Below are 14,715 nucleotides of genomic sequence, written 5' to 3' on the forward strand. Positions count from 1 at the left end.
TTATATGCATGAACTTGTTGCAGGGACATTATTCAACACAATATGTATTCATGTCCACTGAATGAATAAAGAATTTAATTTCATTTCAGAGAAAAAATACATCCGCCATTACATCCGCCCTGGTATCATACTTTAAATGGTCTCGCGAACGTTGAATCATCATCCCCACTTCCAGCAAAATGAACAATTACCTTTCTTAGCTGCAATGCTCGAAATATGTGAGGACAGTAATTATTTGAGGGCACCTCGAATAAATACCGTGAGGACTTATATATTCAAGACTAGAATGAATATTGCTCTCTTGTAAAAGTGATGTTGTGTTACACAAAAATGTATGTAGTCTTTGACTTACACTAGAGGGAGATGGACTATACTATATGGAGGGGTTCGATAAAACACGTTATGTTTGTAGGTTTGGATGACTTTTCCAAAATAGTCAGTGATACCATCTTTGAAGTGGCACATTTATGCCTTTATAGACATGACCTCTATAAACAATTGATCACTCAAAATCGATATGTCACTGTACTAGTTTAAGTGAGAAATAGTTACCCTCAGACCTATGGACTTTCATGTTATATCTTAGGTCGGTAATATTGGAAAATAGAGGATGTATTTTTAAAATTCGAAACCATCCCAAAACTCATCATTTGCAGTCCAAGAAAAAATCAAAACAATCCAAGCAAGGTATGTTAGACCTGGCGCAGTACGGGTCTACCCATGTAAAAGAGTACAAATTATCTTTACACATTAGTTTACAGTATGAAAAAGTCCATAATTAAAATAAAATATTAAAAATAGTTTATAGTTGAAAGGTCCAGTAAAAATTATAACCAAATACAATACAGTAACCCACTACTGGATTCAAACCACCTTTTAACAAAAGATTAGTTAGTTTTGGTTCCATGGAGACAAAAAATTCAACTATCTCTGTCTCCTAGAAACAAAATCATTTTCTTTTGAACATTTGACAGTAACAGATCACTTTTACAATGTTCAACGTAAAAAGATTAGTGTGTGGTATAGGCGCTGTATCGACTTGGTGGTTCGTCACCCGGAATTTTAAGTTTAAGTAGAACATTCTGTCAATGATTAAATTTAAATGTTTAATGATTTTTTAAATGGTAGTCCGATTCTTCATTACGTACTAGGTAATCTCCATTGTCTACTGTATCAGCCTTCAAATGAATAACTATTTAATTACGTACTATTTGGTGACATACTATCAAAATGCGTATCATGTCTAGCTCTATCCAGTTTGTAGCAGCTCGCAGCTACAGCTCTATCCAGTTTGTAGCAGCTCGCAGCTACAGCTCTATCCAGTTTGTAGCAGCTCGCAGCTACAGCTCTATCCAGTTTGTAGCAGATCGCAGCTACAGCTCAATCCAGTTTGTAGCAGCTCCTAGCTAGAGCTCTATCATTGACTATATATACTGTATATAGTCAATGGCTCTATCCAGTTTGTAACAGCTCGCAGGCTATATCATGTTTTAGCAGATCGCAGCATTGAGCATTTCGTGTTTTACCTGCGTGTGTCAACTAGTTTTGTTATCATTGTTGACCTATTTGACACGCTGTTTTGCTGCTTGGTGGTGAATTGGAGATGCGAAACCCTCGAAGAGTCTTATCTTATTGCACTTCCACTTTAGTTTATTTTACATAAATAATATGTTTTGAAACTGTACTGTGGCTATCATATATTAATTATACAGGGTGGCTAACTTAAAGTGGACCAATAGCTAACTTGTTATTATGAGATATACTGTAGAGCTAACTTCTTATGGGCGTAGAATAAAATGGATAGGAGGACAGGATGCAACTAAGACTGCATACTGTGCCTTAGAGTCCCACATAAGATATGGATTAGTGGTCTGGAAGGGGGGGAACCACAGATCAGAACCCTACAACAATACTGCGACTTCAGAAAAAAGCTATAAGAACACTAGATTATCTCAGCCCTACAGAAAGCTGCAGGGAAGCTTATATAAATCACTAAAAATCATGACTGTGATCATTATACATCCTTGCAGTGATTAACTATACTGAACAGATTGAGCTTACAAGAGGGAAAGATTCTCACTCTCACAACACTCGAAGAGCTACAGACTACCTTCTACCAGCTCACCATACAATTCAATACTGCAGGAAGCCTGCCTACATGGAACGAAAGGTCTTCAATAGCCTGCCCAACCACTTGAAGATCTTAAGAAATCAAAACTTGAAGAGGAAACTCAAAGACTGGCTAATGGATCAACCATTCTACTCTCTAAAGGAATTCTTTGTTCAAATTTACTAAGCAAGATGAAAATTCAAATAACAATCACTATATGTATATGACACTATTGTATTTCTTAAGGAAATCTCAATAAAGAAAATTGATTGATTGGTTGATTGGTTAAGTAAATACCCAAGCGAAAACTCTTTGTTATCACTGGTGATTTTAATATAGATATTCTTAGCATAAGTGACTGTGTAACCAGACAGTTTCAGGACATCCTCAGGACTTATTCACTCCAAACTCCAAAGGTCAGTGAACTACCCTACTCGTGTCGCAGCCACATCCAAAACCGCAATTGATAATGTCGTAACTAACGTGCCCAACAGCCTTGTGACAAGAAGTACTCGCCAGACACTTCCTCAAAAGAGTACAGCGGCTCATTTGTGAGCTTGTTAAAAAGCTGCATGGAGAAAGTTTTCATGTCTACAACATGTTACCGCCTCAAAGGCGGCCTTGCTCGGGCCCATACTGAAGACATAAAACTTTCTCCATGCAGCTTTTTAACAAGCTCACAAATGAGCCGCTGTACTCTTTTAAGGAATTGTCTGGCGAGTACTTCTCGAACATATAATATACACCACAATCACTAGTTTTTCTATTTGTAAATATTGGTTTAACAAGAATGTTATTTTTTTACTTTTATTACTTTTAAAATTTATTTGACGCAGTCTATCCAACAAGTGTTGGGCAACGACATAGGAATTGGTAATTGGTAATTTTATAAATAAAAGATCCAATTTCCGACCTTAGTTAACACAGTGATTATATTTTATCTTTATTGATATTTTTCATTGACGTTAGCTATACAATGTATAATTGTCAAAGAGCAATAAAGATATTATTATTATTAATAACAATAATCCCGGGTTTTAACACGGGGCTACCAGCCCGGCCCATAATTAACTATTTCCATAATACTATCAGGATACACACACATATATAAAAAAAATACTAGCTCATAGTTAAATATAATTAAAAAAAACATAAAACAGAAAAAAAGCAAAAAAAATGTTTTTGTTCAAATTATGGTTGTTTATCATATATTATTTTATTTGAAAATAAAACAAATAATGGATTTATACGATGTACCTGTAAAAGATATTATAATAAGGTAATAGATATGAGTTTTCCCCTCAAATAGCTTGCAGCTAGAGAGGTATACAAGGCGCTGCAGTGTATAACAATAACCGCTGTGGTGGAACCTCGCCCTTTATCACATAAAAATATATAACCTGATAATTGTATTATGAGCATAATAAATATAAAAATCAATGATATTACGTAATAGCTTAAACAGCTACATAGAGTTTTTACATGCCTTCAAAAATAAACTATCGTGCAAGTAAGAAAACGGAATGGGCACACGGAAGGGACTAAGGCTAAAGGTGTAGTGACGTCATATCTCTATAGGTAAACCGTTTAGAAAACGACCTGCGCGAAATTTTTAGCGCATGTAGGGGAGGTAACGTTGAGGGAGGGTATGTTCCCCCTCTCCGCCAACGTCCGTTTTCACACTGCAGGATCTATTTTTTTCAAATTTTAACATTAGGCTTATGGGATTAAAGTAGCCATATGACAGTTTTTTGTTTACAAGAAAAATGTAAACAAGGGAATCATAAGGTATTTCCAAACTTTCTAGACTTTTCTTTTAAACGTTTTTAAACCATTCCTATGATTTAAATAAACAAGAAAATGCCGTTAAAACACTTTTTTAAGGCGCGGAACTCACTGAAAATCGAGAAAATATACGGAACTACTTTCTCAATAGAGCATAAACAAGGAGCGGAGATATACGGACCAGTGACTACTTTCTTGGGAACCTATTTGTGTTGCCAGCTGATCAGAAACAGCAAATGTTAGAAATCAGGACTTAATAAGCGATATATCGAACCGCATCGAAATCGATATTTAATCCGATAATACATCACAGGTTATATTATGTTGAATTACATCGACGGTGCAGTCAGCTATATTACACTTATTAATAAAACGCAGATTGAACACTGATCTAATTTAGGCATGTGGGGAAGGTAGGTCGGGGTTTATGAGTATTCATGACTACATTAAAAGTTTTGAAGTAAAGTTAGATTAGGGAGGTAAAGTGTAGGTTATAAGTAGGTGATCGAGTTGTTTATTTGTGTTGCACCATATAACTGGCTTTCACCTATCTGAAAGCAACCCTAGTTTACATTTTGATCAGCTGTATAATTTAATTGCTGTTAATATTTAAGCTGCAATTCAAAGAAATGCGTCCTACAAAAAACTAAATCTTTAGAAATTAATCACTGAAAGAACCCATGAAACATTAAAGTCATAGAACACCACCGAGTAAAAGAAATAAAGATAATATTTTTTAAGAATTTACTATCGTTATTAGCCTGTATAATGAAGAACACCTAGGCCTACAAGATTCACATTCCTACCAAAGATGAACGAGGATGTTAGCCGAAGTGCTACAATTTTTACTAGGAAAGATGGAAATGTGATCATTGCAGAGGAAAGCCCTATATGGGAAATTCGCAACAATAACTATATAACTGTATTCACAGTTCCGTTTAAGTAATGCCATTGACTAATATACCAACAGGTCAATGGTAATGTATAGTCAATGGTAATTCTCAATTGTGTTTACGCTAGTGACATCATTAGTTATGGTACATACCGTTTCTGTTTTAATAATCGTGATTTAACATCTGTTGACAAGCATTGTTGTGACGAGTCAGTACGACCCTGCGCTGAATCCTCCACGCGGACTCTCTTTTTATGTCTCGAGATTTCCCCCTTCATTTTGTTGAAAGTTGCAACAACGTTTATAATTGTTAATATTTAGTGATAGTTAGTGATAGTTTAGTAGGTAGGGATAGTTTTGTTCAGTTATTTTATAGTTACGGTAGCTATTTAATAGTAAATAGTTTTTTGAAATTGTGGTAGATTGGTATATGACCTGTGTTTGTTGACAAACGTAATGGCGACATCAAAATCTTCTTCTGTATCTGGTCGACCTCTTGGAGAGCAGGCAAGAGAAATTGTGTATAAAGTTGCAGAACACTTGAAAGGAATGAAGAAAGAACATGATTTGACATTTAATTTGGCCGAGGAAACATCAACAGCTACAGGTATTGGGCAAACCCTCGTAAAACAAATTATTCGTGAGGGAAAAAGAGCGATTGAAATCCGAGGACAGTTGACCTTTTCTACACCTACAGGCAAAAAGACTGAAAGAAAAAAAAGAATTGAAGTTGATGATTTTACTAAAGCCGCTATTAGAAGGAAAATACAGGAAATGTACATCTTAAAAAAAGAATTGCCTACTGTGAAGACACTCATTTCAGCTCTTGAGGAAGCAGACATTTTAACATGTGGAAGGACGTACTTAATATCTGTGTTAAAACAATTGGGCTTTAAATGGGTTAGATGCCAGTCTAGAAGAAAACTATTGGTAGAAATCCCTTCAACCGTTGATTGGCGAATTCGATATTTGAAAAAAATTAAGAAATGTAGATCAGAAGGCTTTCCAATTGTTTACATCGACGAGACTTACGTTAATGCGAACCATACAGTAAGTAAATGTTGGCAAAGTCCTGAGGAACCCGGCGTAACCAAGGCTGTTGGGAAAGGCGAACGGCTGATAATTGCACACGGTGGCGGTGAAAATGGATTTGTAAGGGACAGTTTGGCAATTTTCAAAGCACATCAAAAAACAGGCGATTATCATGAGTCCATGAACTATGAAAATTTCAATAAATGGCTTGAAAAACAACTGTTGCCGAATCTTGAAGAACCAAGCGTTATAGTGATGGACAATGCAAAATACCATTGCGTAGAGGAAGACAAAAAACCAACAAGTGGTTCTTTGAAGAAGAACATTCAAGACTGGCTTCATAAACACAACATTGACTATGACGAAAATTTTACCAAAGTAGAACTTTTGATGTTGGTGCAAAACGTCCAGAGGGAGCCGGTGTACAAAATAGACCAGCTTATTAACAATTTTGGACATCAAGTGCTGCGACTGCCACCATATCACCCCGACCTCAACCCCATTGAGTTGGTATGGGGAGCTATAAAAGGACAGGTAGGCTTAATTTATGTTTTATTATTGTCATATATTTTATAAGTGTATTAAAATTGTTTTCATAACTCCAATCCGGTTGTCGAGGAAGAGGCAATATGAAAATAGGTGGAGTGCGTTTAATATATTTTTTTTAAAGTACTTTTTAACACAACAGTATTAAGCCAACTACACATAACCTTTTACGGGAATTCCTATATTAATATAGCATTATAACACATAATTGGTTTGAATTATAATAACAAGTTATAGTATTTAGTATAATTAATAATTATAGTACGTGTAGGCTTAATATATATAATTGTAACAGTATAAAAACCAATGTAAAATGTAAAGAAATTACGTGTTCGTATGGGATTTAAAAAGTATTTATGTATACAGGTTGCTAAAGATGTAGCTGCAAAGACATTGGACCAAAAAATGAGACTTTGTGACAGTCTGTTTACGTCATACACTGCAGAAGAATGGAAGAAATGTTGTGAACATGTCAAAAAGGTCGAACAAGATTACTGGGAAAAAGACCATATAATAGACAATGAAATCGACAGACTGATAATTTCAGTAAACCAAAATGAATCTGAGGATGACAGTGATATCAGTGATTTCATTACCGATTCGGAATAGAGATAATATTTAGATCGTCGACATTTGGTTTCCACTATTAATTAAGGTATGTCGTTTATTTTATTCTCAAACTGAAAATTATACAAATTAATTTGTATCAATATCATTCAATATGATGCATACTGTACATATGGTTCACATTTATCAAAGCTTAAGTTCTTCCAATAACTGATCAACAAATATATCTATAAAGGTAGTCCGTGAGAATCATTAGTCTATTCTATTATATTAGTGTTCTTAAGCTATTTATATTTATGTGTGTTGTGTTACCTAACGATGGACTTAGTCCCAAAGAATTATTGTAGTTCAAAAGGAAATAATTATTGTATTCAACGAGAGCGAGGTGAAGGTCCGGTAGCAGTACGCGAGTACACTGCACTCTGCAGGGTTGTGTTTGTGTTGCGTTGTGTTGTATCACTGCGCGGTGTTCGGGAAGGTTGGGGGTTGGCGGCAGCGGAGTGGGGGAAGAGCCATAGTCTGTCTCACTCCCACAGCTCGGTATCTCTCTCTCGCACCAATGCTACGAGGAGGACGCTTTCTAAACGGTTTACCTATAGTGGTTAATGTCTTCTCTTGAGGCGACACGATTACCGTAACGAAACGATGTGATTTCAGCGGCGATCGTGGCATAGTCGGTAGCGTTTCGGATTGATGTTCAGGAAGCCTGGGGTTCGAAACCCGCCGGCAGTACTATCTTTATTGTTAACAAATTTTTCATATCAGCAAGTTTGGTTGGTTAGGTTAGGTTATGACAGTTTCATTTTATAATACTAAATTTTAAAATTAATTTTATAATTAATTAAAAATTATAAGTAATCATTAATTAGATTTTTATCTCATATAGTTTTTATATTATCAGCAGGTCTGGTTGGTTAGGTTATGTTATGACAGTTTAATTTTAAAAATTAAAAATTAATTTTATAATTTTAAAACAATATTTTATAATTAAAAAGTTAATTTTATAACAAAAAATTAAAAATTAAAAATTTATTTAAATTTTTTCAACTTAGCAGTCCTAGCGGCGAACGCTGACACTACAAGATATGTTAGCCTTAGTCCCTCCCGTGTGCCCCACCGGTAAGAAAACAAACAGACTATTATAAACACAAAAACAGAACAGACCACAGACTACAGAGTGTCAGTGACCAACCAGTATACGTTCAGACGAATAATAATAATTGCAGAATATAATATCGTCGTAATAGCCTAACTTATCGAATCTAAATAGAGAAAATGGATGAAGTTCAAAAACTCGAATATCTATCATTAGTATCAAAAGTCTGTACAGAGCTAGAAAATCATCATGGTTTGAATGACAAGGATTTGGGTAAGTAAATTAATTTAAATAACATTTACTTGATCTTATGCAAGTGTCTAATCTAAAGTAACTTAGTAAGTTAATTTAACTTAATGCAGCGCTAAAGCTTTTAGGTTAGCCCAACAACGTAGATCCTAACGAAAGAGCCTAGAAATCATTAAAACTTAACGTTAGGCCTTGACAAAATTTTTCTGAAAACGTTATGAAGGCTACTTCCAAATATTTTAATTACTAGCCTACATTCATTAAATGGAAGTTATTGTCTTATTCTGCTGCTTAGGCCCAGGCCTTCCCTTTGAAATTTAATTCCAGTTTCTTTTCTGTTTGTCACTAAGGCAACTTAATTGCACTGTAAGTTATAGGAGGTTGCGAAATTTAATTCCAGTTTCTTTTCTGTTAGTCGCTGGGGCAACTTAATTGCGCTGTAAGTTATAGGAGGTTGCACCTGGTGATTCTTTAAACGGATAATCTTTAAACTAGAATATCCAGACAGTTTGGATAGCTTAGATGCACAAGATTATCCATAACCCTCCGAGTGTCCATAGTTTAGGCCCTAATGTCCGCCTATTTTTGGCGCATTTGCAAGGTTTTATTAAAACGGATCTGAGAAGCTTAAAACAATGTTAATTCTACTGTTCTATATACCATTTTGTTTGGAAAATCATGGGCTTCAATATTATACATAAAACATAAGGAACATTTGTTTCAAAAAAAATTTTTAGGTAAAAAAAAATATTTTGGAAAATTTTCAAAAGAAAAATAAGTTCGCCCTCAATGAAATTGTATAAATTATAGGCCTATAAATATTTGAAAATAGCCACTTTGTTCTAAATTTTATGAGGATTACAAATATATAATAGGCTAATATAAGGAAGTAGATTTGCAAATAAATAAGTTATGGGCAAAAAACAGATTTCAGTACATAGCATTTGGCTAAGAATGCATAGCCTAACCATAGCTAGGAATCTGGCTGATAATTTACATCAATATCACTACCTACTTCTTCAGGATCATCAACCAGCCCTTCAAAATCACTTAAATCTTCTTATAATGCTCCACGTATATCACTACTTTTGATTTTTAACACTAAAACAATGATGAACGTAATAAAACACATCAGTCATCGGTCCGAGGGTAACCTAGCTGTTTACAAGTACGCACGTCAGCTGTCTGCTACAATTACGATCGGCTCGGAGAACATAAAGTGCTTAGAGACAGACCTCTGGAGAAAGCGTAGAATATAACGAAAAGAACGATAAGTTTTTACCTAACTCGATCGAGTTCAATCCAATGTAGTCAGTCATAGAGCCTTCGCCGTAAACGATGTTCGTGCGTCGAAAAATCGACGCGTGACACTACACAAAGTGTGTAGCGCGTTGATTTTTCGACGAGTGACGCTCGGAGAGTTAAGTTAGTAGGCTACTTAAGTTAGATGATTAACTTAACTTAGGTACTTCCATTCCCATTTAGTGAATTGCCTAGCCTAGGTTTAAGTTACGCCTAACTGAGGTAGGCCTACTATCTATTTGCTATGGTTACTACAGTGACATTTGTGCCTCCTTCCCCTTTCTTTACAACTATTAACTTAGGTAATTGGATAGGCCTAACTTAACTTAGCCTATGTGTCTTTGTTTCATCAAACACTGATTTAAAATGGAAACAATCTTGAACTAGACTAGATTATCTTGAGCAGCATAGACGATGGGCATAAAACTTAATTTACACACTTTGGAGTGAGAGTGTAAAGCGAAGGAAGTACATCCTATGATCTGATATAACTTTAGACAATTGGCCTAGTTATGAAAAGATCTTTAAAATATATTCTTTTGTATGATAGCCAGCAAAGCAACACTCCTGGGTTGTCATAACCCTAACTTAAGTTTTCAGCAATTTTCAGGGAGAAATTGGATAGGTAAGTTAAGTTTTAAACGCTTTTCTTTAAAAAGTGCCCCAGGAAATAAGCTAAGTGCTAAATATGAGCCAAATAAAGCCTATAATGAGAAATGTTTTTCAAAATTACTTTGTAAGTTACTTAGTATAGTGGCCTAATATGAAACTTAATAAATTACCCAGTACCTAACTTTTTTCGCTGTAGGCCTATTCAGTTGATGCACTAGAATTTAAGACTTTTGCTTTAGGTATGGTGTAAAACATGCTTTTTTATGTTGCGATTAAAAACAAAACCCTTAAACTGAAAGATCATTTGAAAAAGAAATGAACTCACTAAAAAAGGTAACATTAAAAAACTGTTGACACAGTGCAGCCGTGTTTTTGAAAGTATTTTTTAGGTTATACAAGCCTGCCAAGAACTTGTTTACTTTTTTTAGTAGGATGTTAAGTTAGTGTAGGCCCTAAGTAATGTGTTTTGACGTTAGGCCCTATCACCACAGAAAACGTACTACTATAACCCAGAATGCCAACCGCATGGTAAAAAGCATTAAGCGGTTTGAGAGAGCTTTGCCTGTCAATCCGTAGGCAGTGCCACGAGCGTTGCCATTCAATAGCATAGCAACGCTGGTGGCGCTGCCTACGGATTGACAGGCAAAGCTCTCTCAAACCGCTTAATGCTTTTTACCATGCGGTTGGCATTCTGGGTTATAGTAGTACGTTTTCTGTGCTATCGCCTAATAAATTGTTATCCGCCCAAATATGTAAAATATAGGCCTAACTGTAATTTATTTGTTTCAGCTGAGTTTATAATCAACCTAGCAGAGAAGAATGACACTTTTGATTCTTTCAAAAAAGTACTCTTTGAAAATGGGGCAGAATTTTCTGTAAGTTTTACACATTTTGTCACATTATAACTTAGTTGTTCGCTTTACATTTTTCAAAACGCTCACAAACCTGTTTAAATGTTGAATAAGTTAAAGCTAAGCTTCCTCTAATGTATGCCTTCTGGCCCAATGATGCATAAGTAACTTAAATAATTAGCCTAAGTCCTATTCCTGTAGGCCTATAAGTTATTTAGTTAACACGTTCACTGTAGCTATGATGTCAAAACCTACCCCTCCCATCGTTGAAACTGAAACAGTCAGTGGGATGCCAGCATTCGGCAGGGGAACGTTGTTATTGTCGCCCTGTGTAGAGCCGGTTTCTAACGTAATTTTTGTGCAATTCGGTTTCGGATTAGCTAAATTTTGTTATCTGACTGCATTTGTTGACAGTGCTTTTGAACAGTGTAGTTGGGTTTTGGTTTAGATTTAGTGGACAGAAGAGGATATTTAAAATGTCTGCATGTAGTAGCCTAGTCCTATTGTGGAAGGAACCTTACCTTAAAATGTGTCCGACACGTTTTTTTGCGTTGTTTAAAATTGTTTGATGGTGTATCCAGGAACTTTGCCCGGCTGCTTTTTTTTCCTTATTCGGCAATACTGAGGGCCTGTTAGCATTTTTGTTTCGGGCCTGTTAGCACTTTTGTTTCTTAAGGTCCTGGTGGTCCTTAATCTGTTGGCTTCTTGTAAAATTATGTCCACAATGACTATAATGTCAGCACATGCTATTTAATTTATATCCAACTCTCCTATTGGATGAAACTAAATTCAAACGTTTTTGTGCACTCATCCAGCACATTGGCCCTTAGCCGGTTAACATGCAAGCAGCAAACGTGTTGATAAAATATATCTAAACCAATCAATATAGGCCTAAGCCCAAAGTAAGCCTGTTACACTTGATATTCTTTTATTGTTCACTGAAGGTATTGAGATTAGTTAAGCTCTAACAATGCTACACATGTTTTACTGATTTATTTATTGACCGCTCAGCTTGACTTACAATGAGTAGGTACTTTAATAGGCTTACTTTAATGTGTAGCCTATTTTAATAACATTAAAGAATACTTTCATTACCCTGTTTTGCAATTACTGTGTATCTGTAGAATAGAAAAGCTTACCGATCTTTAAACCTTTGAAGTTAATTGAGGCCTACATATTCACTTAGGCTAGGCTATATATTGGAGAATTTGCCGGTTGGAACAAATCACATCACGAGAAAATCCTGAATTAAATATATCCCTCAGAAGATCAGGAATATATTTTCCCTAAAATCTCTTGAGGTTTTGAGACCTGCCCCTCTACAGTATTATTTCCCAAAGGCCGACCTCAGAACTTTACAGGAATCGCCAAAACCTTAATTAGAACTAGGCTACATCTGTTTTATGACTCTTCCATTAGCATTAGGCATTGGTCGACTTTCAAGCATATTGTTTGAAGATCAAGTAATGATATATTTAAAAACTTTTCTAGGACTCCTTCATTTCAAACTTGCTGCGTATCATCCAACATATGCGTCCCAAGCCGGCAGCGACCACTGGTGCCAATGAAGATACAAAGACGGACAAGCTGGCCAAACAGTTTCCTGGCCTCGCACTGCCCAATGATGGGCCTTTCTTTGACGATGACGACGGTGGTGGGGAGAAAAAGAAGAAAAAGAACAAAGAGAGTGAAGCTGATGTAGTGGATGATGCTATGGCTGCCTTGGAAGCATTGGCTCCCTCTCAAATGATGTGAGTGTTGCTGATTTTAATCTTCCAATTAAAAACCAGTTCTATCCTACATGTTTTCTGCTTTACGGTAAACACTGTAGTTGCATGATATAGGCTTAAGTATTATTGACATAGCAGATTAGAATGTTAATAAATAAATAAAAAATACATAGATTTAGCCTTCTAGTTTCTCAACACTTGTAAAATGAGAATGGAAGAATGACAATCCAAATGTTCAGTCTATATTTTTTCATTATTTTTTCATGTGTTTTATTATGTACCTAGCACTTAACATAATGTAGAATTGTACTCAACATAAATTGTATTGTGCATTACTGCAATTAAAAACTGTCTTTTTCTCTTTTAGGCTCAGTGTAAATGAACCGAAGGTTAAAAAAGAACCCCTTAGTAGCGGTGATTCTGAACCCGAAGATAAGGTAAAACCTAACAGAGCGTTAAAAGAAGAAAGACGAAGTCACAGCAGGGACCGAAGTAGGAAAGATAGAGATAGAAAAAGGGACAAGAGTAGGAGTAGAAGTCGAGAAAGACATGGAAGGAAAAGGGATAGAAGCAAGGATAGGAAGAGGTCAAGAAAAAGTAGGAGCAGAAGTAGAAGCAGGAGTAGGCAAAGACGAAGTAGAAGTAGAGACAAAAGGAGAAGAAGCAGAGATAAAAGCCGAGACAAGTACAAAGAGAAAAGAGATAAACGCAGGAGCAGAACACCTGATGATAAGAAAAAGAAGAAAAGGAAAGATTCAAGTGACGAGGAATCGTAAGTTGAACTTAATACCTTAATATTTTTCAGATCTAACTACCTGAAACATAAAATCACATAAACTATTATGTTGGATTCAGTTTAAAATAAAATATTTGATCATTTTAGTATAATCCTGTACATTTAATCTTGGTTCCAGATGTAGGGAGATATAAAAAAAATTAATTTCATTGTACTCTCCAGGATAATTTGATAACAGGAAAGTGTTATTTTATACAATGACACAAGGATGGAATACTGTTGGAGTTCCAAAATATAACTTCCGACTACAATGTCATGCTATGCTTTTAATGTTTTGATAAAATGTTTTTTCTACTTAAAAAGTTCAAAGTTTTTACATTTTAAAAAGCATACATAATACAAAAAAAAATCATACAAAATCATACATTTTAATCTCAATGTTTATTAAGCTAATAGAGTGTATGGTAGGTACTTTGTAACTGTAGTAGGCCTAATTATTTTTCCATATATTCTAAGCTATGTCATATGACATCAAGCCACCAGAGGGTAGTTTTGTAATTATTTATAAAATTATGTTTTAGCGAATTTTCCTATAGGGAAGTAGCTATTACCGTAGGTCTCATGGTAAGACCTAGGCCCGGGACCGATTTACTTTTTCATTTTGATGTCCCCAGAGGCCAAAAACACCATTCATTCAAATTTTTATGTATCCTATATATAGATACTAGCTGTACCCGCGGGCTTTGCCCCGTTTAACTTCACAAGTGAGCTCATTCGCATGGCTCAATCACGTCCTGGTTGAAGTTCGTTCGCTACGCTCACTCACCTTTAGGTTGGAGCTCGTTCGCTCCGCTCACTTGCCTTCAGGTTAGCTCGTTCGCTACGCTAACTCGCTTCCAGGTTGAAGTTCGTTCGCTACGCTCACTCACCTTTTGGTTGCAAATTAGCTGTTGTCATAAATGTAAAAGAAATAATAGTGCTGCACCCTGTTGGTAATCCTTGTAACTTTAATGCTATTGAACATCATAGAACAGTTTCAACTTGTTTAATTGAAACAGCTGTTAAGATTCATTCATTCCATTTAAATATGAGTACTCATAAGGTTAACATGGGAAACTCCAGAGCCACTGGGGCGGAGCCCGAAAGCCCGATCAGAATAAAAACTACTTAGTTTTCCTATTTAATGCCCAAAGAATCGGTTTACCGA

The 14,715-nt window shown here is 35.6% G+C and overlaps 2 protein-coding genes across 2 annotated transcripts in view; both read left to right on the forward strand.

Moving 5' to 3' along the window:
* Positions 1–5,213: 5,213 nt before the first annotated feature.
* LOC129003036 (uncharacterized) lies at positions 5,214–6,642 on the forward strand. Its single transcript, XM_054431239.1, has one exon. The coding sequence runs from the start codon at positions 5,244–5,246 to the stop codon at positions 6,393–6,395; it is 1,152 nt and encodes a 383-aa protein (XP_054287214.1). The 5' UTR covers positions 5,214–5,243; the 3' UTR covers positions 6,396–6,642.
* Positions 6,643–8,198: 1,556 nt separating this feature from the next.
* LOC129002506 (ATP-dependent RNA helicase DHX8-like) overlaps positions 8,199–14,715 on the forward strand; it is a 28,414-nt gene continuing 21,897 nt past the window's right edge. Inside the window, exons 1-4 of the mRNA XM_054430364.1 lie at positions 8,199–8,301; positions 10,981–11,066; positions 12,534–12,793; positions 13,140–13,544. Of these exons, the coding sequence (XP_054286339.1) occupies positions 8,208–8,301; positions 10,981–11,066; positions 12,534–12,793; positions 13,140–13,544 (845 nt within the window). The 5' untranslated portion in view covers positions 8,199–8,207. The remainder of the gene's footprint in view (positions 8,302–10,980; positions 11,067–12,533; positions 12,794–13,139; positions 13,545–14,715) is intronic.

This window comes from Macrosteles quadrilineatus, unplaced genomic scaffold, assembly GCF_028750875.1.
Source record: "Macrosteles quadrilineatus isolate MER2022 unplaced genomic scaffold, UCM_ALF_1.0 Scaffold_9__3_contigs__length_116548681, whole genome shotgun sequence".
Taxonomy (NCBI): Eukaryota; Metazoa; Arthropoda; class Insecta; order Hemiptera; family Cicadellidae; genus Macrosteles; species Macrosteles quadrilineatus.

Bases quoted from the DNA above. Each gene is read 5' to 3' on its own strand.
- LOC129003036 (XM_054431239.1), top strand. From the start codon at position 5,244: ATGGCGACATCAAAATCTTCTTCTGTATCTGGTCGACCTCTTGGAGAG.